Source organism: Polyodon spathula, chromosome 5 (genome assembly GCF_017654505.1).
Source record: "Polyodon spathula isolate WHYD16114869_AA chromosome 5, ASM1765450v1, whole genome shotgun sequence".
Lineage (NCBI taxonomy): Eukaryota > Metazoa > Chordata > Actinopteri > Acipenseriformes > Polyodontidae > Polyodon > Polyodon spathula.
Genome location: NC_054538.1, coordinates 12,937,629 through 12,963,653, shown reverse-complemented (window position 1 = coordinate 12,963,653; position 26,025 = coordinate 12,937,629). Strand labels below are relative to the sequence as shown.

At 38.7% G+C, this 26,025-nt stretch overlaps 1 protein-coding gene across 6 annotated transcripts in view; it reads left to right on the top strand.

Annotated features, from left to right (window-relative positions):
- The window catches only part of LOC121315581 (DNA (cytosine-5)-methyltransferase 3A-like), a 177,592-nt gene extending 152,369 nt beyond the window's left edge, over positions 1-25,223 (top strand). For 4 of the 6 annotated variants that reach the window (XM_041249794.1, XM_041249793.1, XM_041249797.1 and 1 more), the window contains 16 exons: positions 1,272-1,430; positions 2,627-2,734; positions 6,226-6,382; positions 9,960-10,106; positions 10,576-10,620; positions 13,207-13,286; positions 14,969-15,081; positions 16,203-16,386; positions 16,725-16,809; positions 17,423-17,568; positions 19,356-19,446; positions 20,033-20,181; positions 21,466-21,566; positions 22,271-22,340; positions 23,977-24,095; positions 24,522-25,223. In XM_041249794.1, coding sequence (XP_041105728.1) covers positions 1,272-1,430; positions 2,627-2,734; positions 6,226-6,382; positions 9,960-10,106; positions 10,576-10,620; positions 13,207-13,286; positions 14,969-15,081; positions 16,203-16,386; positions 16,725-16,809; positions 17,423-17,568; positions 19,356-19,446; positions 20,033-20,181; positions 21,466-21,566; positions 22,271-22,340; positions 23,977-24,095; positions 24,522-24,663 — 1,896 coding nt within the window. In that variant the 3' untranslated portion in view covers positions 24,664-25,223. The remainder of the gene's footprint in view (positions 1-1,271; positions 1,431-2,626; positions 2,735-6,225; positions 6,383-9,959; positions 10,107-10,575; positions 10,621-13,206; positions 13,287-14,968; positions 15,082-16,202; positions 16,387-16,724; positions 16,810-17,422; positions 17,569-19,355; positions 19,447-20,032; positions 20,182-21,465; positions 21,567-22,270; positions 22,341-23,976; positions 24,096-24,521) is intronic. The other 2 variants (XM_041249796.1, XM_041249795.1) reach the window with 1 other exon arrangement.
- Positions 25,224-26,025: the final 802 nt, after the last annotated feature.

Below are 26,025 nucleotides of genomic sequence, written 5' to 3'. Positions count from 1 at the left end.
CATTTTAAAAAGTATTTACAGCCCACCCCTATTACTTGTGATTGGCTAGCTGTGGGAAGAGCTGATCTTCTATTGGTTACATAGAAACCCAGAAATGGCTGCCAAGAGAGCTTCTGGCAATGCACAGACTAATCTTTTAAATTTAAGGTATTATTTACGTTTTTTGTAAATTAGAAAATAAGTGATGCTGCTTTCTTACTGCATGGACCTGACATTTAAATGCAGTAACGTAGTAAAATTACAACATCAAAAAACATCACAGTCACTAAGGTTTTAGCAGATTAGAAAAAATCGTGTTGTCTAATTTTATAAAATTATTTTAAGTCAACTTGGTGGTTAAGCGTGTACAGTACTTGTTGGGATGTTTTAAAAAAAAAGTTTACTGTTTAGAAGCATTTAAAGTCAACCTTACTCTTGCAAAAATTGTATTTTGTTTTTCTTTCAATTCTAGTGTTGCTAAGCTAGTTTGCTGTTTACCATTTGTATGTTTTATTTAGATTTAAACACTATATTTAAAAAATACACTTTTTTATAGGTTATACACAAGTCCTATAATAATCTGGAGTTCAGCAGTTACAAAACTGAAAGAACGTCAAGAAAAATCAGAATTCCACAAAGCAGCTGTAATAGTTGGCAAAGATTGTGTATCTGTGATGTAACATAAAGAAAACACCTGTGCATCAGGAGTTGGATTCAGCGTATAGAGAAAGAGTGGAAAGAAACAGACAGAAGATATTTTTATATTTGAATGACTCCCAAGTATTGCTTATTATAGTTGTACTTTTAGTATGTTATTTAAGTTTATTACTGAAAGGAACATTTCCTTAAAGAATTGTATACATTTGTTGAGGTGAGGTGGGGTCATGGGGAACCTTTTCTGTATCTTGAAAAATTTAGTGAACCCATCAAGCTACAAGGCTAAATCCATCCCTGTTAATCACTGATTGATTGATTGTGTTCACTGTTAAATAAAACCAAAATCCTGGTTATAGTTATATTATAAATTAGTTATATTCAACTTTTTTGTGTGTTTTGTGCGACGGAGAGGGGGCAAGTAGATTTTTTAGCATTTCGTCCCTTGGACAACAAGTTCTTTTCAAAAAGTGCACTCCCCTGTAGCACGCCTTCATGTTATAGAGAAATCTGGAGTGCCTTTATTTTTTGTTTGTTGTTTCTTTTGACTTTTTTTTTTTAATTGATTTTTCCCTCTCGAGTAATGACCTAGGGTATTGTCTCTCTTACTGAGGGTGTGTTTTCAATGGTTCTTGCAGGACGACCGTGGCTTCGGAATCGGGGAGCTGATCTGGGGGAAGCTGCGCGGATTCTCCTGGTGGCCTGGACGCATCGTCTCCTGGTGGATGACAGGGAGGAGCAGAGCTGCCGAAGGAACCAGATGGGTCATGTGGTTCGGTGACGGCAAATTTTCGGTGGTATGTGCTTCAAGAAATTTAAAACTGTAAACAGACTGGCTGGATATATTTTTATGCACTTTACATTTATTTAAGAGATTTAGCTGGCTATTACACAATGAGACTAGAAAGTCTGCTCAAATTAAATGGAAAATTACGGTATAACAATGGAAACTGTCATAACGGAATTGGTGGCCAATAATAAAAGGGTACATTTTTTATCAGAAGGAAGAGTTTGCAATACAGCAACTGTGCTTGTGTTTTCAAATTGGGAGGCGTTTTGATTCTCCCGCCCTGTGAGTTTTTTGTTATATAACCTAACAGGAGGCCCTCAGTGCTGAAAACCTTAGCTCAGTGAGTGATACAGCCAGACCGCATTGGCATGACCTTGAAGCATCCAAATGCAGCTAGCAGCCAGGTCTGATCAGATGTTGATTTTAGGCTAAGCCCCTGTTTGTGCTGGCAGTTGACAGGATGGGTTTTCATCCTATTTATTTTTGGAAGTGTGGTGGCACAGTGCCTGATTAAGTACGCGCCATTGAAACCTCATTGCCCTCACTTGTAATAAGCTCTTCCACCCATATTTCCTGGCACACTGCAGGACAGTTAATAGAATGGTCGTTCGAATCTGGCCCTCTTCAGATCATTGTAAAGACAGGTAGTGGGTTCTAAGGGTTAGCGGGAGGGCCTGTAAGCCAAGAGATCCCAGATCCTAGAATTTAATCCCTGCTCAGCCACAGACTCACTCACTGTTTTACTTCATTGTGCCTGTAAAATTAAACAGAAAGATAGCTTATGTTGCAACATATTTAGACTGTGTTTTTTTTTTTTTCATGCAAAATAGGCCTGCAGTAATACTAAAATAAAATGTTGGCAAAGAATTGTATACATTTCTTTTAGTATAACTATATTTAAAATAAATCATTTTACAGGATAAATAAAACATCATAGACCGGTAGCAGTCTTCAGTCATACTTATCAAAAAGTAATCAACAGACCATCATTACTGGGTCATCTGGATAACGTTTTGTAAACCTATGATTGTGTTAAGATGTGTTTTGACTACATTCTTCCAGACTTCTTTACTTACTATAGCAGTCCACCAAATTCAGAGAGAAACGCTGTGTTACTGTATAAAGAAGCAATCAAAATACCACTGAATGTTACCCAAGTGGAACCTATTCTAATAATTAATTGAACACGTCTTTTTCTACCAGGTCTGTGTGGAGAAGCTGATGCCTTTGAGTTCATTTTCGAATGCCTTTCACCAGCCAACCTATAGCAAACAACCCATGTACAAGAAAGCAATTTACGAGGTCCTCCAGGTGGGTTGTTTGTCACTTTACAATGTATTAGAAATGCATTGGTGGCGGTTTAATAAAGGAAGATGGTGGCTGATTATTGGGCAGGAAGCTCACCATAGGCTCAAACCCTCAATGGGCAAAATCTGAGGTGTATATGCTCCATCTATCTATCATTGCCTCCCGAAACTGTTTGCCAGCCTTTAAATCTGAAATAAAACAGATGATCAACTCCTGTGCCTTGCTGATAGGTAATGAAAATATGCCACTTTACATAGGCCTACCCAGGATGCCATGGCATTCATGGTTTAACATTCTTCCCAACTATCCTATCTTTAGAGAACTCCCAAGTGTCTATTAATTTGAGTACATACGCATGTACCGCACTGTGTAAAAGCTGCTCAAGAATCAGAATCCATTGTTTTACACAGGGCTGATATTGTACCCCAGTCAGCGCTGTCATAAGCTCATTTCATCCTTTGGCAGTGTGCCAGTAAAAAGACCCATATAACATGTCTAAATTAAGAAAACTTATAGAGGCTTTCAATTACAAATAAAATAAAAGTAGGCTTTCTCCGCAATCATGAAATTAACATTCTAGAAGTGACATATTTATCTGTTCTAGATATTGTATTACATTTTTAAAACAGCAGGCAGGACTGAAACTCAGGGGTACATGTACTAAGATGGGCCAGCCACAGCGCAAACTTACCACAATTTGCATTTTCGTTGCGACAGTTCGCAAAGTATACATTTTGTCGTATGTACTAAGAGATAAATATGTTAATGAAGAGAACCGCAGTATACCAAGTTAAATATTTGTTGTGTCATCTTCGCAAGATCTCTAGCATTACAAGAGGCATGCAATATTTTTTTGAATAAATAAGTAAAGGCAGATTTTATAGTGAAGCCCCCACCTTCAGCCCCAAATAAAAAAAATGTGTTTCTATCAAAAAGCTTTTCATAATCATACAGTAACCCGTTACTAAACCAGACATGTTTGTCCTACATAAGGTTGCACATTACATTATATAAAAATATAAGTATACGGTACAGTAGTAAAATAAAATGAATACCTACCGCACTTTCTTTTAACTTTAGCCTGTGGACTACCGGTAACACAAAATAAATCATGCTGCTGCATTGTACTGTCAGTTTTTATTTAAGTGAATCAGTGGTGCTGTGCTAAATTATTCTCAATTACAAACCACCTGCACATTAATGGAGGTGTGTTTCCTATTCCTATACGGATGCTCAGAATGAGCTGGAGGGGTTAGCGTCACGTGTGCAGTCTATTGCTCCCGACGCTGGATAAACCAGAAATGTCATAGAAATGTGTTTTCAAGGCTTGTAAGCACACACTGCTTTTAGTCTCAATGTTTGTCTCAAAAATGCATTGAGCACAACTGGCAATGCACAAGAAAAAGCGGACTGGAAAATGCCAGCAACAGCTGCCACAGTCCCCTAAAAAGGACCCAGAGGTAAGATAATGCAGGGTGGACAATAGTTTGATACAGGTCATCTTTTAAATCAGACAGCAGCTCAAGAATTATGTGGCTGCCAAGCCTGTACCTGTGCTTAATTTGGTCATCGTTTAAATCGAACAGGATACTGCGGGTACAAAATACCCTTTCTCTTGTCATCACTGGTTCTTGCTAAAGACAATATCTCCTTGCTGCAATCAGAGCGGTCAAGGTTAGGGGATAGTGTTTTTCATACTGCCTTGTAAAGGTTTGATCATTGCGACTGTTTAGAACATGCTTTCAAAAGTTCTTAACAAATTGATGCAATTGTGTCACAATTGCCATCTCATTATAATATTTGAGAACCCTCATCTTCTCATCTGTAATTAAACGTCCATAATTACATATTCATCTAAGGCTGAACCGCAAAGGTATTCCCTAAAGAGTCGCTAACAGCATTGCACTTGTTTAGTACATTTCACCCTAGACTTCTGACTGCTTTGCGACTATTGCGACAGCCGCAACACTTGAGTACATCTACCCCTCGGTTATCTAAACAACAGTTATTTAAATGTTTGACAAGGAGGTTATCTGAATGTAAAGACTTCTAGAAACAAAGTCAAGGTTCCAGTATAAGAGGAGAAGAGACTTCAGAAATTATTGTGGTGTGATGATAGTGCTGACATCTTGAATATGTATAACAATGCAGGCACTCTGTATCAGCAGAAGGACATGTTTAACAGGACCCGCCAGTACATTGCTCAGCACGTTTAAATCTATGTTCTCCCTGCAGAAAACATTAAAGCAGGTATTTCAATGTACTGTAAGTAAAAATAAAAACATAAAACATTTATTTTTTGCATTACCAAAGAAACAGGAAGCCAAAATGTTTGATGAAAACAATTTACAGCAGTAATTACCAGTCTAGAAAGTGGGACATTACAGTAGATCAGACCCTCCATCACAGTTATTATGATAAATCATGATTCACTTAGTGTGCATTGAAAATACTTGATTGATGTCACTAAGGACCTAAGCATTCTATTTGTCCACAAACCAGAGACAGTATAATGAAGCAGGCCTATTCTTATAACTGTGCCATAATGATACAGCAATAGTTGATGAAGGTAAATCTTTTAATCAATGACATGTCAAGCAGACCTACATTTTGGCTAGTGCCTTTATCAGTGCCATTAAGTGGTGTAAATGACTATATGAATACATGTTTTAATAACTATATAAATATATTATTGCGTCAGATCATAATTAAAGATGGAGTGGTTTTGAAGTGAATGTCTTGATGCAGCCTGCTCACTTTCCTACATTCAGTGTTTGGGTTATGTCCACTGGGTGTCCATCCAGAACTTCAAAACCACCCAATCATAAATGATACGGTACAAACATGTCAGAAACCATATCAATAGACAAATGTTTCAGACAAACAATAAGTTACAGTGTTTACTGAAATCTGCCACATTTCAGATCACAAGTCCTCTGCAGCATCGGTCACCAGTCACTTCTGATCCCTCGTTGACAATAGTTTTATTCTTAGATCATTGCCATTTCTTCAAGTGGCACAGAGGTCTTTGATTTTGTTGTTGCAGTTGCAGGCTAGCCAGGCACACACTCTTATGCCCACTCTCATGCTATTCTTTGCATAACAATCTCTGATTCCCTAACTGGTATTCAATTTCAGGTAGTGACGGACAGATACAGAATATTACACTATGGTGTGCCACAGTTCCTAATAGAATGGCCTCCACTTTATATCTCACAAATGGAATTGTATCTTGGTACATATTTAGCATTCTTAGGTTCAGCTGCTTGGTTTCACTACAAAAAGTGTCTGTCTCGCTTTGCTTAGGAAAGAGATTAGACATTTATCACTTTGCCTCCATGTCAGTAATAGAGGGGGTATCTGCCTCACTTAGTTACGAGGCATGGGGTACAAAACTGTTAAAAAGAGTTTGTGAATTCCTTGCGCCATTCAGTATAATATAATGTGCGCCATCATGGGACACATATAATGAACATCCATCTGTTTCTTCATAGGTGGCAAGCAGCAGAGCAGGTAAAATCTTCCCAGCATGTCCTGACAATGACGAAACTGACACGTCCAAAACAGTGGACTTTCAGAACAAGCAGATGATCGAATGGGCTATGGGGGGATTTCAGCCCTCGGGTCCAAAGGGTCTGGAGCCACCAGAAGGTACAGAAAAACACAATTTACAAGGAGTTTATTTGGAATAATGGATTGTTTCATGAATGGATCTTTACCTCTGGATTCAATAGTAACTTAATCATATAAGTGAGCTTATAGATACATTTTAATTAGTAACATTTTGGAATTGCTTAGGGGTGGGGTTTTGGAGCAATAAAGCACTTGAGTACTGGGGCATTAAGACTTTTGAGTGCCCAGGCACTACTCTCCACTGCGTACAAGAGCTCTAAAACATTCCCACAAAATATAAACCTATGTCTTTGTTTTTACAAACTTAATTTTACTACATTAAATTATACTGCAAGAACAACCCAGCTGACTGAACTGATTTACCATGCACACTGGTTTACCAGACCAGCTGCCTGCAGCATATAAGATTGACCAATTCTTCTTTAGTATTCCGGTTTATTTTTATAAGTAGTCAGTTAGCATATATTTCACTATGACTCTTGAATTCAATAACTGTACTGATTAAAAAGCAGCAACCAAGTAAACAGACCAGCAAACTAATTTCAGATTATCAATACACAGTAAATTAAACAACTTAAAAACAGACTGACCTGCTCACAGAAGCAGTTAAAGTAGCTTACAGATATGTATCATTGTCCTTACAAATATCTATAATGTCCTTTTAAATGCAGTGGGTAGTGGTTTTGAAACAAGGTCAACTTGTGAGCTAACACAAAACAAGCAGCACATGATATAAACATTCAGTACTCGCACTGTAGCACAATGTTGGATAGCTTGGGTTTTAAAGAACTCATCAGGGTAGTAAGCATGGTCTTACTCAAATGACTGTTAGATTGTTTTCGATTGAGGGTGCCCGTGCCTGTGGCATCACTGTCACTCTCGCAATGAATGCCCCACCATCAGTTACATAATGTATACTGTTAGTTCCCTTTCAAGTATGAAATGTAACCATTACCGTGTGGGTATTTACCTTCGAAGACCCGAAACCTGAATAAGGTATATCAAAGTTGCTCATAGACCCTGTGACGCAGCGCAGGTAGAGGCTTTAATAAGTTCCGCTGCCCGGCACAGAGGCAGAAGCCTCAGGCCAAGCCATAAGCCGGGCAGTAGCCCTGGGAGTTTGCTGCCAAAGGCCCAGGGCCCCTTTTTAGGGAGTCATCTGGAGTATTGACGAGAGTGCACTACGGACATCTGGGTGCTTACTAACGTTCAGGGAGCAGCATACAAATTTTGTGCCTTGCCATTTGGCCTCTGTATAGCTCCCTGTGCCTTTTCATAGTTCATGGAAGCTATCCTGGCCCCATTGATACTCAAAGGCATCAGAGTGCTCAATTATCTGGACGACTGGCTCGTTTGTGCCCAGTCTACACCACAGGCACCAGCCCACACAGAACTTGTCAACGGCCACCTTCAACGGTTGGGCCTTACAGTGAATTATGCAAAGAGCACGTCTTCTCAGACAGACTACTATCTAGGAGTTTGCTTGGACTCCAGGTCCATACTGTCGACTTTGTCAGACGGCAGAGTGCAGAGAACAGCTGCCTGTTTAGAGCTCTTTCAGCTCAACAGAGTGCTCATGGTATGAATGGCAGGGGGGTTGCAAGGTGTGCGGAACCTCATGTCAGTGTCTCCATATCATTTTGGAGCCTCAGGCAGTTTATCTGGCCTTGCAGAATTGTTTGCAGTAGGCTCGTAATAGACATGTGCTTGTCCATACAGACAACACAACAGTGGTGGCTTATGTTAACCACCAGGGTGGCCTCAGGTAGCCCAGCCTCCTTCGTGTGGTCAACAAGTTTTTGCTGAGGGCACACAAGAACCTCCTGTCACTGTGGGCAGTACATTTGCCTGGGGTGACCAACTGGGTGACTGACTTCCTCTCAAGTGGAGTTCCCAGCGCCTCCGATTGAAGGCTTAATTCTTAGGTGCTGAGCCTCATTTGGGAGAGTTTCGGGAGAGCAGAGATAGATCTCTTTGCGTCCCTGGAATCTATTCATTGTCCCCTCTGGTTCACCATAATAAGAAATGGGGACCCACTGCTAGTAGATGCCTTAGCCCACCAGTGGCCGAGGCAACTATTATATGCCTTCCCACAGCTTAACCTGTTCCCGCTGTGTCTGGATAAAATCAGTCAGGATTGGGCAGGGTTCTCAAGTAGCCCCTTATTGACACAGGAGACTCTGGTTTTCAACTCTGATGCAGCTCCTGCGCAGCTAGTCGTGGAGACTGCCCAAGCACCGTTCACTTCCAGGCGGGGCAATCTTTGAAAGGGGCTCGCGGTTTCAGGTGCCTATGAAGGACATTGTCCCTCGCTGGGGGCTAAACGTGGTGCTTAATGCATTCATGAAGCCTCCATTTGAGCCCATGCATTCAGCTGAGCTGAAATATTTTTTCCTCAAAGCAGCTTTCTGGCTTGCTAGCACCTCTGCAAAGCGGGTGAGTGAGATGCAGGCATTCTCCAAAAGCCTGCTTATTTTTTACAGAGGCCAGGACAAAGGTTACGCTCTGTACGAATCCTACCTTTTTGCCAAAGACGATCTCGGCATTCCATGTTAGCCAGTGTGGAATTGGAGGCTTTCCATCTGCCTCCTTTCCAGTCTGACAGCTCCATATGCTCTGCCCAATTCACGGGATGAAAAGTTAGAGACAGTCCAAACATTGTTTTGTCTGCTCTGGGGCGAATTCCCATGATCAAGCCCTGTCTAAGCAAAGGCTGTATAAATGTAGAGCAGACATGGTCAAGGAGTGACTATGAGCTGGCCAGTGTATCCCCTCCAGAAATGGTTACTGCCCATTCCACCAGGAGCTTGACAATTTTGTAGGCTTTATTCCAGGGTGCATCTGTCAAGGACATTTGCAATGCAGCGGTGTGGGCTACTCCCCTTATCTTTACTAGGTTCTACAGACTTAATGTCCTCAAAACCGGCGGCTTCTCAGTCGACTCTTACAACACAGACATAGAGGTGAGTTTCTCTCTACATTACCTAGCTCTAGCTAGTTGTTACTGGGGTTCCGTATGGTAACGCACAAGGCAGCCTCTCGGCTTAGCCTTGTAACATTCCAGTTGTTCTACAATATTGCCCTTGCAACGGATTTAGTACACGTACCCATATGGTAATTGTTACATTGTCATAACCCTGGTTCCCTGAAATAGACATATACCCATTAACCTTCAAGGTCTGTGACAGCAGTCTTTTTGTGCACTCAGTGGCAGGCCATGACTGCATCACAGGCGCTACAAGCAGCTTTGATATATCTTATTTAGGTTTCGGGTCTTTCGAAGGTAAATACCCATACGGTAATGCTTACATTTCTATTTCAGGGAACTAGGGTTATGATAATAACCTAATCATTGTGCCATCACCCTTAAACCCATCTGGGACTGGTTAGCATATCACATGCTGGTGACGTGGTGTGTTGAGGTTTCAATGCCTAGCTTCCTCAGCCAGATCTTTACTGCAGTATTTTCCCTGCAGCTGAAAATGACATTAAATTCAGTTGTGCAAGCCTGCAGTCTAGCTACTGATGGATTCAGACCAATGTATTGTATTGTATTATATTGTAATGTTGATGTGTTTGAATTTGTCTTCTCCAGACGAGCGCAATCCCTACAAAGAAGTTTACACGGAGATGTGGGAGGAGCCTGAAGCAGCAGCCTATACACCCCCTCCCCCGGCTAAAAAACCAAGAAAAAGCACAGAGAAACCCAAGATCAAGGAGATCGTAGATGAGGGAACCCGAGGTACAGCGCTCTGGCATGATTCCAGTTCTAGTGCAAGGAAGTTTAGAGAATATTCCCTGGGTTATAATCAAAGAGTTTTGTTCAGTGCCCGTGTCTAACGGGTTTTGTGAATGTGAGGTGTGTCACTGCATTCTTTTTTCAAGTAATGGAGAAACTATTCTTCTGCATGGATCAATTAATCAAAATGTGCTGTTAAAACAGGTGACCACAGATGTGTAAATGGGAGAAGCTATTTATTTATTTATTTATTTATTTATAGTGTGTCGTGGCTTAGAAACACTATCAAGTCTATATTTCATGCTGCCCTTTAGGTTAAAAACTATTGTCCCAACTACTGATGGATATTTTTTAACACTTACTTTGCCTACAGTCATTATCCCCATACCTTATGCTATACTTTATAGACATGCCTAACTGAGACTGTCAGTCTGCAGACACATAACTAAAATGTGTGTATTTTATCTTTTAGAGAGACTTGTTTATGAAGTGAGGCAAAAATGCAGGAACATCGAAGGTGGGTTAAATACATTTCTGATTTAAAGTTGAACTCCCTTATAATTTACATATTTTTAAATAACAATAATTTGCACCTTCTTCAAACGTACATACTCCTGTTAAACTTACAATAGCCAGCTAAATCTCCTCAGTGTGATTTTGATGTAATGCACTATGTGAAAAAGAGGTGGGAGTGCCAGCTCAGTGTGACTATTCTTTAATACTAGTTTAAAACTGTGAGATGAGTTTCTCATATTTTGGTCCTAGCTTATTAATATGTTTGACTGTTTTTTATGTTTTAAGTTTCATACGTTTATTCACATTTTTTTTTTGTTTGTGAAAGTTGCAGCTCAAAGCAGGATGTGTTTCTATTGTACAGTGCATTTCGTTTATAAGAATCACTGATATCACTCAACCGCATATAGTGATCAAAACCACTGGGACAGAATCATTCCTATACTAACCAATGTAAAATAATCTGCTTGTAAGAATCAAGCAATCCGCTTATAACAGTGTTTCCCAACCTGTGTGCCGTGCAATCCCAAAAAGAATAAGGTGGAAATGGTCAGATAAGTGCTGCTTCTGGTCTGAGTTTGACTTTAACAGTCTATCATTCAGCCATATGCCAGGCTGTTGTTGCTGCTGTCAATACTGTCAATGGACCCTTTATGAAGTTGTTATGTTACCATATTGTTTTATCTCAGTAAAACAGGTGTTGTAATCCCAATGAAACTAAATGGCAGAGGCTCCACTTGTCACATAATTACGTGGCACATAGATAAAAGTTCTCTGCCTGGAATCGAATACACTAGATCTGGCCAGTACTTAGCTATTGTGAAAAAGTTCATATTCCAAGATTATTAGGACCTCTGTAAGGTCTGACACAATACCTTGAAACAAAATTGGAGAAACTGTGGAATTTAAACATGGGCAGCTATTTATCGCTTTTTATTGTTTAAAGGCAGGTAATATACATTATAGTTTTAGTCTATTTGCAGGATACTTTGTTTTTTTTCTATTCTATTTTAGCAGTAGTATCATGACAAGCAAAGGAATCCTGTATTGGATTTGGCTCAGTAGTGCCTAGTAATACTGTTATTATTAAAGGGGGAACTTCATTAGGTGCCCAGCTTAACTTCTATCAATGTCCTCCTGTGTATTAGCAAAGCAAAATTACTTAATTAAGTCTGCAGTATCTTCTTGTATGAAGCCGTTGCCTCATTTTTTTTTGTGTCCTATTCATCTTGTCACTAGTACAGGTGTAAGTGGTCTTGAATAGTATAATTTATGTAGCACTCTGAGGCTTCCCCTTTAACTGACTGATATTCTGAAAGAAAGGTGTTTCACATGATTGGAGGAGCTGCATCAAGGAGCCATAAAATGGATCCAAAAAGTATGCTGGCCAGTGGTTTCAAACATTGAGTACCTTGATGAAGAAAGTGTAGCTTATCAGTGGGTATTATCTGAAAAAGTGTTGGGGTAAGGCACTAACGATAAGTCAATGGGGTGACTATGGGGTGCTAGGTGGGCACAAAAATACTTTGCTCTATAAAGTGATTTTGGTACCATGTTTTGCCCTGAGTTTTTACAGCTGTTCTGCCAGATGTTGGACAAAAATGTGTTAATAGCCTCTTTATCATTTCACCTAAGTGATTTTGAAGACTGGGCAAAGGTTTGCCTTTGCCATCCAAACAAACATCTTTTCAAACATCCAATGCTATCGCAGGGAAGCTACTGAACACACAGTAACTATGCAACTTGTGAAGGATACAGCTAAGAACACAATGCAGAGAACGCTAACAATGTAGGTTAGCACAATGTTTTATTTATTTTAATTAAAAAGAGTATGTGTATATATATATATATATATATATATATATATATATATATATATATATATATATATAATATGTTAATAAATTGTATGACAAAATAAGTTATGTAGTTAAATAGCTGAATGCCGCGTGTATGTGTAAAATAATAACAACCTTTCACTGCAATATCTTTCAAATACAACAATTCAGATTTTGAGAGATTTTGCATACCTGGAAATATTCCAAACCCTAGGGAAAATTAATGAAAGTGAGCCATCCCTGGTCGAAGACTAGACGGACAGGGCGTCCCTCACCAACCTGAGCTCCCTGTTTAGTGACCTGTCCCTAGCAAAAAAAAAAAAACCTTTTAAACTGTAGGGTTATCAAGGTATTTTTTGTATGTTCTAAGAAATAGCAAAATGAAGTCTGAGGAAATCAGAAGCTCTGATACAGTTAGTTTAGGGGTGTTTGTACCTATTTAGTGTTGTATGACCTTTAGTAGTTTTCCGTGTCTGCTCTTGAAAAGAGTTTGTTTATCACTAGTCAGTCAGTTTTGTAAAACAGCATTTCCTTTTGTTTAGAAAAGGTCATTTGTTCAATGATGTCAGATAGCTGTTCTTTGGCTTTAGTAGTTTGGATGCTGTAATGATGACTGCTAGTGGCATAATATAATGTTCTGGCAAAAACACAACTGGGTAGTATACTACTATGGTATACCAATTTTTGTGGTCAAAATTATTATATACTACAGGATTTTTTTAATTTACTGACATGTTTTATCTTTGTTGCAGATATCTGCATTTCCTGTGGAAGTCTGAATGTTTCCATTGGCCATCCCCTCTTCATGGGAGGCATGTGCCAAAACTGTAAGGTAGGAATAAGCATGAACAATGCAATTGGTAATTGGGGATTAGACCAGCAGAGGGCAATATTCTTCTATACTTTTGTGACTACCGTATTGAACCACAGATAGGAGACAGTTTGTAGTTATTAGCAGTATTCAGCAATTAGGAATATCAAATGGGTACTGTCAACAACATGGCAGAAATATAATGTAGGCCAACAAGAAATATAGTACTTGAATACTTTTAATGAAAATTGTGCATGGCAAGAAACCAAGTAAAGCTGAAAGGTTCCTTGTGAAAAGTGTAATTTATTAACAAAATAAGATTATAGTAATAAAATATATTGTAAGCGTTGCAATGTTATAATTTGCAGTATTTACTTATTTTTTTTAATTTGAATGATTTTAACAGTAGTTTTTTGTTATGTTTTTATTATTATTATTATTTGGGTTTTTTGGAGTTTAACAGCAGATGCAAATGTTATTTGGGTTTATTTTATATTGCTGGTCATGGCTTGAGCAGAAAGTTCCAGGGAAATAATCTTTTATTTCTTCTGAGGATTTAAAAGTATAATCAGTTTAGTTTAGCAGGGATTGCCATTGTCTATTTTAAGGATGAGGTCATGCTGAGTTGTTGTGGTGTCTTTAGGAAATATTGTAGAAATGTGTCAAACTTACCAACATTAATATAATAAGACTGCTTTCATGTTCTGAAAACAGAAACCAGATATGCTGTTTCTTAACCTTGTATAGCTATTTTTAAACTCAGGCTTTACTTATATTTATACAGAATCACAAGTTTACAGAGTGGCCTGCCATTACTTGTCTCTCTCAAGCACAGACTGCTAACTGTCTTAAACTGTGTGCTGGTTTTGTGTCCAGATGTGGCTAAGTTGAGACCCCCCAAGCTCATATCACTTGTGATGTGAGCTGGATTCAAACCCAGGCATTCAGATGTGAATTACAGTAGCTAATTGTGTGTAAGGGTGAAAATCAAAACAACTTATTGGATAAACACCTGAGCCACTTGGTACTCTGTAGGGTTGGAATTATTACACTTGGCTGGTCTTTTTTTGAGTTATTGACTACTGTCAAGCAAGTACAAATACTGCATGTGTTGATGAAGGTTCACTCCACCTCTCCACTTTATGGATAATCAAATCTATAAAATTGTGTACAGACTTTTCCTTTTTTTTTGTTGGCAGGTACGATTCCAAATAAAACCTTAACTTTTTATAGCTGAACCTGTTACAACTAAAATGTTCTTGATACAACCGAACTCAAGTTTCAGTGATGTATTCATTTAGTGCGCCCATCCTTCCATAGTGAGGGATTTAAGAGCCAATCACTCCGACTGAAAGTAGCTGCTGAAGTTTTAACTTCTGCTTTCAGGTGTTTATATGCTTTTTCTGTATTTACTTATTGTTAAAAAAAAATGTAACCTTTTTGGAAGATATTTTTATACTGTGCAACAAACACTCTGCCTTTTGATGTGTTGCGGCATCCTGAGAACTGCTCAAATCAAAAAGTAGATGAGGTGGAAATCACAGTGTGCGCTGTCACTCAACTGCATCAAAATACACTAAACTACACCATGAAAGGTAGTGAGTGATCATAAAATAAGCATAAGCAGTAGTCTCCCGTATACAATGCCGATCCTTTATGGAACGATTGTGAGCATTGGCTGTTGTATGGCTGTTGTCTTTCAGAATTGTTTCCTGGAATGTGCCTATCAGTATGACGATGATGGTTACCAGTCATACTGCACCATCTGCTGTGGGGGTCGAGAGGTCCTCATGTGTGGAAACAATAACTGTTGTCGGTAAGATGATCTCTTATTTAAGGAGCCACAACAGCAAAAAAAACCCCCAAAAAAACAGCTCGGTATAATGAAACACCTTTCAAGACAGCCATTGCTAAGTGTAACGTCTCACGGTCTTCAACCCGGTTGGCTGTCCACATTCACTGGTCTCCTTTCGCACAGCAGACAGTCTCAGCAATCCCTTGCGGCAGTAATCCACAGACACCAGGTTTGTTTGTGCTCTGACCGGTGGAAACATACAAAAGTCGTTTTATTTGTATCTTCAAACAAGGTATCAGATCCATATTTCTATTTTACAACATGCTCTCAACCAATACAGCATTCTTTGCACTTTAGAATGATCGATCACTAAAATAAATCAACTTACTTAAACGGTATTTTTAACAATAACAATACAACAGAGCAACATTAAACACGTCTTACCCGACAGGTGGAAACATATAAAAGTGGCTGGACATGAAGGCACACACAACTACAGGGGTGGGAGAGTGAACTAAAATAAAATCACTAAATAATAATATGCCACTACACTATTCAAAACCCCACTTATTTACAACAGTACATTTTCTAAGCGTAGTTTCATTAGTGAGACACTCGAAAAACAGTTAACATTATTTACATCAAGTACTTTGTTCTTAAATTAACCCCTTTTTCTTAAATGATAGGTTGGTACATTCCAGTCAGTCGCATATGTAATACACATATTCCACCAGCAGGTGTCTCTAAATCCATAGTCTCTTGGAAAGCTACTGATTTGCAGCAGAATTTACAATACACTTAAATACAACATTTTACTTCCGTTATATAAGTACTGTACAATAAGCCATAAGGCAGTGTTTTTGTTTTTGTTTTTTTGTTTCTCATGACTCCAGGGTGTGGCTAATGAGATAGTCAGTAACTTTAGATATGTGACAAAATCTGAATTTACTGTACCGTGCCTAGTTATAGAACATGTAAATTGAACCCACCACTGGGGTATAATATAATATTAATATTACCTAAGGCAGCAGCCATTTCAAATCATTCCCTTAAATGATCTCCTGGTCCCCCTCTTCTACCACTGTGATCTCTGGTCTGGGGTGTTAGTGTAGCTATAACTGCTCCCCTGTTTCTTCATGTAGGTGCTTCTGCGTGGAGTGCGTGGATCTTCTTGTCGGACCAGGCGCGGCGCAGGCTGCTATCAAAGAGGACCCCTGGAACTGCTACATGTGTGGCCACAAGGGCATCTATGGGCTGCTGAAACGGAGGGAAGACTGGCCCACCCGGCTCCAGCACTTCTTTGCCAATAACCATGACCAAGATTTTGTGAGTATCTGAGGTACAGGATTTGTGTGGTGATTACCTCTCTGTTCAGAAAAAGCGTCGTGGAAGATAACATCGGGACATAGTTTGAAAATAGTGGGGTTTCTTTTATGTTTTTTTATCCCAAGGCCCAGGTCCAGTTGCTACAAATAAGTTGTTATGGTACAGAATCTGGTTTTCCAAGTAGTACACTGCCATAATTGAAACTACTGTTTTAACTTTTAATTTCATGATTGTGAGACACAATAAAAAAAAAATGTTCTTGGATGAGGATCTTTTCACAGTGTACCACCACAGAACTATTATAAAAAAAAAAGTATTATTATCTGGCAATTTTTCAGGAAGCACCAAAGCTTTACCCTCCCGTCCTAGCTGAGAAGAGGAAACCTATTCGCGTCTTGTCGCTGTTTGATGGCATTGCGACAGGTGAGCTGTTTCTTTTGTCATTATAAAAAGCACCATTCCATATCAGAGTGATTGCACACATAGCTTCTAGGAGATCCAGACACCTTTATTTCGTATGCTGATCACTGTTCTTTAAGAGCTCACACTGAAGTTGAAATCTTGTGAAATGGAGCTGGAGGTGGGTTTAAATAGGTAGCTGCAATGGCTTATTTTAGGATTATACCTTATAACAGTAAGTGTAATCCTTAGAAATGTACAGCACGTTTTAAGAAGTCATCTTCCTCGCACTGTAATTTATTATATACATATGTGGGCAATCTAGATTTGACAATGCTGTTTCTGAAACCAATATAAAAGTAATGTTTTTACAGTGGCATAGCAGGGACACAAACATTATATCAAAAGGTTAATGGCTTATCAACAGCTGACGGTGAAGCATGTGAACTCTACTGTTTCCAAGGGAATGCCATCTTCTGGGAGCAACCCACAAACGTGACTTATCCTAGCCACTTAATAACCCCACCCATCCCTCTATCCCATCAAACTCAATTGCCCCATGACATGCACACCCATTCCATCACATAAACTGTCCTATAACAAATGCCTGGTTTAGTTTTGTGCTTTTGTGTCGCAGGTCTGCTGGTGCTAAAGGACCTTGGGATTCAGGTTGAGCGGTACATTGCCTCTGAGGTGTGTGAGGACTCAATCACTGTGGGGATCGTCCGACACCAGGGCAGGATCATGTATGTCGGGGATGTGAGAAATGTCACACGCAGACATGTGAGTATTCAGCTCTATGCAACAGTCCAGATAAAATGTGTACCTGCCGTTTTTACGCATTATAAAATCTGAAATACGCACTAAATTTAAATTTAATGTGTAAAAATGTGCATAGCAATTTTGCTCCACAGCTTGTCTGCCTCCCCTAAAACTTCCACTAACAACTACATATCCCAGAATACAATGTCTTCAGTTACTAGGAAACTACACAAGAAAAAACAACCCAGCAAACATTATCCAATCTCTGGCTAGCCCTGTTGTCTTTGCAGCCAATCCAGTAATAATAAGAACAATTTGAAGCTACACAAGTTGAAGCATAAACACCCCAGTCCAGCTACAAATCCAACGGGAACCATCCTCAGAGGCAACCGCTATAAAAAGGTGCCTAAAATATTAAACAGTTTTTTATGTGTTATGCTAAAGTTATTTAAAACAGAATAGCAACAGGTCGACATGTGGGACATGTTGTCCATATCATCCTTTGTAAAAACTTGTGAAAAGTAATCATTTAATATATTTGCAATTTTTTTCTCTTCATCTATGTTTTTGCCATTTTTATCTCTTAGACATTTGGTTCATTTCTATCTCTCTCTTGGCCTTACTAACTTCCTTTTTGACTTGTGTTTGCAGTTCCAAGTACTCTTTCTGTGTACTTTGTTCTTAGTCCCTTTTAAACGAGCCTTTTTTTCTCAGAATATTTTTTTTAATTGACCTGTTAAACCATTTTGGCCATTTTGTTTTAGATTTTGATCTGTCTACTTTTGGGATGTATTTGTTTTGTGCCTCTAGTATAACATTCCCTATTTAGTTATTCTATCTTCATTATTTTAAAAGACTAAATCAAGGTATAGCCCCCCTCTAGTTTGTGCCTTGACCAATTGTGTTAGGAAGTAGTCATTTGTCATTTCTATCATTTAAATTTTGCCTGTCTTGCTCCCCACAGGGTTTTCCCATTTTATATGGGGGAAGTTGAAATCCCCCATTAGTATGGCTTCTCCTTGCTACACACATTTCTAATGTTATTGTATAACAGATTATTTTGCTCTGTATCTGAATTTGGTGGTCTGTCTGTGTAAATACAATGTTCTGTATTCTTCTGTGGTATTGTGTTCTTGAATGATTAAGAACATAAATCTCCTGAAGCAGTGAGAATGTGAATTGTCAAGCTGTTACAAAAATATGTATGGTTTACTAACAACTAAAAAGAAATAGCTTACTTAAGGCCCATATTAATTCACATGCCTTCAAAAGGAGTGTCTGCTGTGCCTTATGAGGGATTTTTTTTTTCCAAGTGCCAATATAACCCATACACAGACGCTCCTAGTCCTATAAATCTGTTACATACTGCTTTATTATTAATATACAATTTACAAATCCAGCTATATTCCTTTTCTAACCATTACCAGTCTTCAGTCCTTTATTTCATTGTTCACAGTTTTGATTGCACTTTGAAGCTTAATGGGATTAAAAAAAAAGTCAGATTTTTTTAAAGCAGGTGACGTCAACTGTGCTGATATGTTAAAAAGTGAAAGTGGCATTGGTGATGTCATGAATTGGGTTTCTTTATGATGTGTCATAGAGTACAAAAGGACGTGCGCTGTGATTGGCTGAAATATCCTGAGCAGTCTATAATAAAGGATACGCTTTGTTGTACAACAGTTTTTATGCAAGATAATTATTTTAGCAATTCATTTTACTGTAACGCAGCACAATAACACAGTGCCAGGGATGTTGTTGCCTTGCAGATAAATGTAAGCCTGCAAAAACAGGTGTTGTTCTCCCCACAGCTACATGAATGGGGCCCCTTTGACTTGGTTATTGGAGGAAGCCCATGCAACGACCTTTCCATCGTCAACCCTGCAAGGAAGGGTCTATTTGGTATGGAGTGAATCATCAAACTACTGCATCCCAGTAAAATAACAATTAATTGTGATATCACTGCTTGCTGTTTTAAAATGGGAGCCAAGAGATTCTGGTTTCCAATATCCTCTGCTCAACTGCTGCTGACTTAATATTAGACCACTGGCAGATTGCATGACCTCTTTAAGTTTCATTTGTGTGATAGAGAAGGCAAATAGTTTGCAGGATAATGTACCAGATATCGGTTTTCCTCAGCTGTTATGTAAAGTAAATCACAACTGTTACTGTTAAGTAAATCACAGCTTAAAGGACTTGGCTATATCCTGAGTTAAACACATTTATTTAAAAATTACACAGCAGTCATATACATAAGAGAAGAATAAAATAGTCCAGTGACTAAGGTTTACACTTGGAGATGTATGTTATACCCAGTATTGGTTCGTTATAGTGTTTAACATAAGCAGTGTTACATTTCTATTAGAAAAAATAAGAAAGAAAAGGTGCAGAAAACAAAATTTCAGAAACAAAGTTTTATTCAAGAATAAGGAAGTCTTCCCCATTTCTGCTTTTGATTTGTAAAATTTTTCTTCCCTGTGTTCTTCAGAGGGGACAGGTCGTCTGTTTTTTGAGTTCTACCGCCTTCTTCACGAAGCGAGACCCAAGGAAGGCGACAACAGGCCTTTCTTCTGGCTCTTCGAGAATGTGGTGGCGATGGGTGTCAGCGACAAGAGAGACATCTCCCGCTTCCTCGAGGTACCAGCACCAGATCACCTGATTTAGTTTGTTTATTATGAAATGTGTCAGGAAGACCTTCAATGAAGTGAGCTTGCTGAGCGTTATCATGCCGAACATAGCTGGAGGCCTGGTTCAGATGATGAGCAAGCCCACAGATGCTGACAGCATCAATGAAATAATATTCAAAAGAGGACAATATCGATCTTCTTACAATACACGTAATTTTTAACAATCACAATTATTAACGAAATCTCCAACCAAGCGGTATTACTAACAGAAATAAAATATTTATTTTGTTATTCTGTGGTTTGCTTGTGGTGTAGACTGGATTCAAGTGTGGCAGATTCATAGTTAAGAACATAAGAACATAAGAAAGTTTACAAACGAGAGGAGGCCATTCGGCCCATCTTGCTCGTTTGGTTGTTAGTAGCTTATTGATCCCAAAATCTCATCAAGCAGCTTCTTGAAGGATCCCAGGGTGTCAGCTTCAACAACATTACTGGGGAGTTGATTCCAGACCCTCACAATTCTCTGTGTAAAAAAGTGTCTCCTATTTTCTGTTCTGAATGCCCCTTTTTCTAAACTCCATTTGTGACCCCTGGTCCTTGCAGTGCTCCACAAAATGTCACATGTTTGTACATTTTTTAAAAGTAATTCCATTTTAGCAATAGAAATCAAGGTAAAATTTTCATAGAAAGCCACCAGTGGACACACTATATTTAATGAATGTGATGTTAGTGCCCTCAAGGGTTCGCAATAGGTACTGCAGCCAGATGAACAATAATATTTCACTATTTTGTTGTTTTGAATGAATGAAGCAGGATTAGTTCTAACTGAAATCTGTTTTACCCCTGTTGACATTGAAAGTCCTCTTTCCATGTTACTTTTTATTTGGTATCTAATTTGCTGGTTTGTGTAAGAACGCCTACATTGGTTTAATTACACAAAGCTAACTAAATAATTCCAGTAAATCCTACCTAATATGTATTGCCATCATTTTATAGCTCTGAAAGGAAAGATGCACATATTTTGGTAGACATGTATTTTTTTCACACCTATGAGTAAACAAAAACAAATTTGCAAATGCCTTATGCATGAAGTGATGAAAGTACATATTGTGTAAGATTTAACAGAATTGTTTGGCCAGCTCTGTGTCCCTTAGGTGGCGTGATTCTTGTTTGATTATACATTCCCAGTGACGGGAATATATTGCCGGTGCCTACGTCACACACTGAGAACATTGTGTTTTTTGTTTAATACTGCACCGGAAGTGTTCTCTTTATCCTTTCCCTCCCCCTTCAGTGTAACCCGGTGATGATTGATGCCAAGGACGTGTCAGCCGCCCACCGAGCCCGCTACTTCTGGGGTAACCTTCCTGGTATGAACAGGTTGGTGAGAGAACGGTGAGGGAAACCAAAGTCGGTGTCCTGAATGCCACCGCAGAGCGAGAGAACAGCACACCCCTGCTCCGCCTCACAGCTTTACAGTGTGGAGAGCTCTTAGCTCTCTTTATTCCCAGGTCACTGGGCCCCGGGTGTAGGTCTGAGTATTTGGTCTGCATGAGGAATACAGCATTAGAGATCAGTCACAGTGGGGTCAGGACACACAGACACACTGGCAAGCAGAGGTGCACGGGGGCAGGCAGCGCAGTGCAGTACTGCGCACAGCCACACAGGTCAGTAGTGCTACTGCTGGCTAATCTCCTCAAGCCAAAATGGGTCTTGGAAATGGTAAGTTTTGTTTTCATATTAGGCATCGAGGTAGGTGGAGATTGCATTGCCACGTTTGGCTTGCAGGCTGTCTAATTTATCACATGGAGGGTGATTTTATCTGGGTCATCGCTAGTATTAAGAGATCGAAATAAAAAAAAACAAAAAAAAACACATCTGAAATCTCGGAACACAATACAAGAAAACTTGTTTTGTCACTGAATCAGGCTTATTTGAATTCCTCCAATTGGCATGCCATGGCCAATGCAAGTCATTCATGAAAAAAGCAGGACAACTTTTAAGTCAGGCAGATATGTAATTGGTGTGTGTCTCAGTCAGCTGGGCCTCTGGAGAGCACACCAAGCTGCTACCCTTTCCGTGTCCCATCTTCCTTGCAGACCGCTGGTGGCAATGATCAACGACAAGCTCGACCTGCAGGACTGTCTGGAACATGGGAGAACAGCCAAGGTGAGGGTCTGTGAACTCTGAATAGTCTTTAACAGGAGCCCTGGACAGATAGGGTTCTTACAGGAGGCCTGGATTCAGGGAGGCTTGTTAAATGTGGTGGCTTATTATTTACTAATGTTTTCAGTGTATTATTTTAAGGGGTTTTAATTTTTTCTTTAATCGATTAATCATGTGAGTGGTCGATCAATTGAATAGTGACTTATTTTCTAAGTCATTGAAATTATTTTTTGCTTAATTAGACCTTTCTAATTGTTTTCAGCTCTTAAACAGTTGCAGAGTTCAAGTTACTTATAAAATGTTATAGCTAAGTTGAAATCTGCAACTGTCTAAGAGCTGAAAATAAGTAAAAATGTCTAATTAAGCAAATTATCATTTCAATTAAGGGTCTAGTTCAGTAATTGAGAGCTCAGTTGGAATGAAAACCAGCAGACACAGTGGGTTCCCAGGGCAGGGTTGAAACCACTGGTATAGCTGGAAGGCATTGGAATTTGGTATGGGTATAAAAAACAGCTTTGCTGACATCCTTTAGTGGCACTTATGTCGGCTTAAGGGTCGTCTATAAATGTCACTGATAAAACTTCAAAATGGAGCCCAGCAGTAGACAGTACAGTGTTGACATGTGTTTCTCAGGTCTCACGCTGGGAGCATCTCAAGGCCAAGCATGATGATGAAGAACTCAATTACAACAAAGAAAGGCTATTAACCCTACCATATGGTTGTAAACCTCAGCAGAGGGTGGATAAATCCTCTGTTAAATTAATAGGAGTTTAATGCTTTCCTTAATTAAATCATTTACCTTTACATGCATTGTCCACTATTTTGTTCTTTAATCTCCCCTTGTTGCATATTGTATTGTCTGATTATTTTTATTCGCACATGATGGGTCAAAAATAAGAATATATTTACTGTGGTATTTACTGTGTTCACCAGGAGAAACATTTTATAAGTAACTTGAACTCCGCAACTTTAAGAGCTGAGAACAATTAAAAGGTTTAATTAAGCAAAAAAGTAACTGAGAGCTCAGTTGGAATGAAAACCAGCAGACACAGGGGGGGGTCCCAGGACCAGGGTTGGGAGGCACTGGGTTAAGGTTTAATGCCAGAAATCAAGCCTGTGTCTTTTTGTGCTGCTCAGTAGGTCAACAGGTTTTTTGATTACTATGACATTTTTATGCCAACACAGTAACATATATATATATATATATATATATATATATATATATATATACATACATATATATATATACATACATACATACATACATACATACACTGGTAGTCAGTAAACTCTAAGGGAGAATTAACAAAAATAGATAGAGATGTTAACAGGGCTACTCCAGTGTTGTTATAACTACATTGGTTATAGTTTCTCTCAAAGCCAATCAATCAAAACACATTTTACATCTTTCTGACTAATCTTTCATTACAACAAATCTGTATTTGTCTAAAGATATTTTTAAACTGTATTTATTTGGGTAGGTGGTGGAGGTTATATTGTGTGTCCTTCTTAAGTCGGCTTACCAGAAAAAACAATCAATTGCTGCAAAAATTGTCTCAGGGCTGAAACTAATCAATAGAGAACAAAACAAGGGGAACTTTGTTAATTCGATATGCAAATAATTTTTTTTTTTTTTCAGTTCAGCAAAGTGAGAACCATCACCACTAGGTCGAATTCTATCAAGCAGGGCAAAGACCAGCACTTCCCAGTCTACATGAACGAGAAGGAGGACATTCTGTGGTGCACTGAGATGGAGAGGTGAGTCTTTCTCAGTTGCAATCAATGATACACTGTCTTCTTAGTAACGGAGAACTTAAAGACACAGAGACAAAACAAATGGGAAGCATCTTCTTGAACAGCTCAGTCCATCCACCTTCACTTTGGACAGCTAACAAAGCTATGCAAAGCCAACTCTCCTACCCAAGGAAGGGAACTTCCTCAGGTGGGCTTGGTGAGGCAGCGGTTGCTTGAAACTTAACAAGGAGATGCCGATGAGCTTAAGGTGAGGTGATGCAATAAGAGCATTTGTACTGTAGTTCACAAGGTTAAAGTGGAAGAAAGCACCTCAGCTGTAATTTTAACTAGTGTCTGAAGGTCTCTGTGTTTCTCTCTCTCTCTCTCTCTCTCTCTCTCTCTCTCTCTCTCTCTCTCTCTCTCTCTCTCTCTCTCTTTTTCTTTCTCCAGGGTGTTTGGATTCCCTGTCCATTACACAGATGTCTCCAACATGAGCCGCCTTGCCAGACAGAGACTCCTGGGAAGGTCCTGGAGTGTCCCAGTCATCCGTCACCTGTTTGCACCACTGAAAGAGTACTTTGCATGTGTTTAGAATTCGATACACTTGCAGAAAAACAAAAGAACTTAAATACACAAGAACTGATATTTAACAAGAAATAACATTTTACTCCGGTGATTTACAAGAAAAAAAAAACATTTAAAGTAGGTGTTTCAAATAATTTCTTGTCTTTTTAATGTCATTCTTTTATCCTATTTAATTGTTTTGTTGTTTTTTAAATGTCATTTTAATTTTTAGCTATATTATCCAGTGAATATTTTGGGTTGATTTTATGTGTGCAAGCTGTACTTGAGAAAAGGCTTTTCTCTATTCTTTTACAGCCCTGAGTCAATAGGTTAGAAGATAGGATTGAGTACTGAAAAGAAATATGAGTGGTTTCTGTAAAATTATTACATATAATATATACAATTTGATATGTATACCGTAAAACTTCAATTAAACGCCTCCGGCATTTATTTACTATATTTGCCAGCAGACCTGCCTTGTATTGGAGACAGGTGATTATTTGAGACTGGTGTTTATATTAGATCACTAGCTTCACATGCTTCATGCGATCATTGAGAAGCCACTAACACACAACCTTGTAGCAACAATTTAAACATTCCAGCAACTTTGTTAAAATGTTGTGTGTCAGTGGGAACTAAGTAACAGTTTTGTTTTATAACAAAATGACATTGTATTGTACAGCCTCCAGTATAACGCAAAAGTATTATTACAGTCTTTATATGCACTGGTTAACAAGGATACAGTATGAAAACTTTGGAAAATGAACAAGCAAAAGTACGAATTTGTATTAAAAAACAGAATTAGATCTACCATTGTTGTTAATAATAATAATAATAATAATAATAATAATAATAATAAAATAAAACAGTTAAATCCACTGAGCCCTGTAGATATCAGAACCGAGGCATGTAGACTATGCTTAGTAATAATAATAATAATAATAATAATAATAATAATAATAATAATAATAATACAAACTTCTAAAATGTTTTTAGAAATGAAAAATAAAGGCAATAAGTATCATTATCAAAAATAATGTATTGTTTAATCTTAAACTTGTACATTGTCAGTACAACAAGACATGTTAAAATACACCAAGAGGTTTGTATCTGGCCTACTTTCAGCACGATTAAAATTATCAACATTTTTAGCAATGTAATAACTGCATTAAACAAATATGCATGACACGTAGGCCTGCCTTAAATTACGTTTTCTTCTGTTATTATTTATTAATCCTGAGAGTCACTTTCATCCCCGCCACTTATTAGCTGTTCATTACGCTCAAGTTCCTTCTTATCTTCCACAGCTTCAATGGCAATGACAGAGACCCGGCGTTTATTTACCGTATTTGCCAGCAGACCCAGTGCTTTTTGGAGACAGGCGATGATT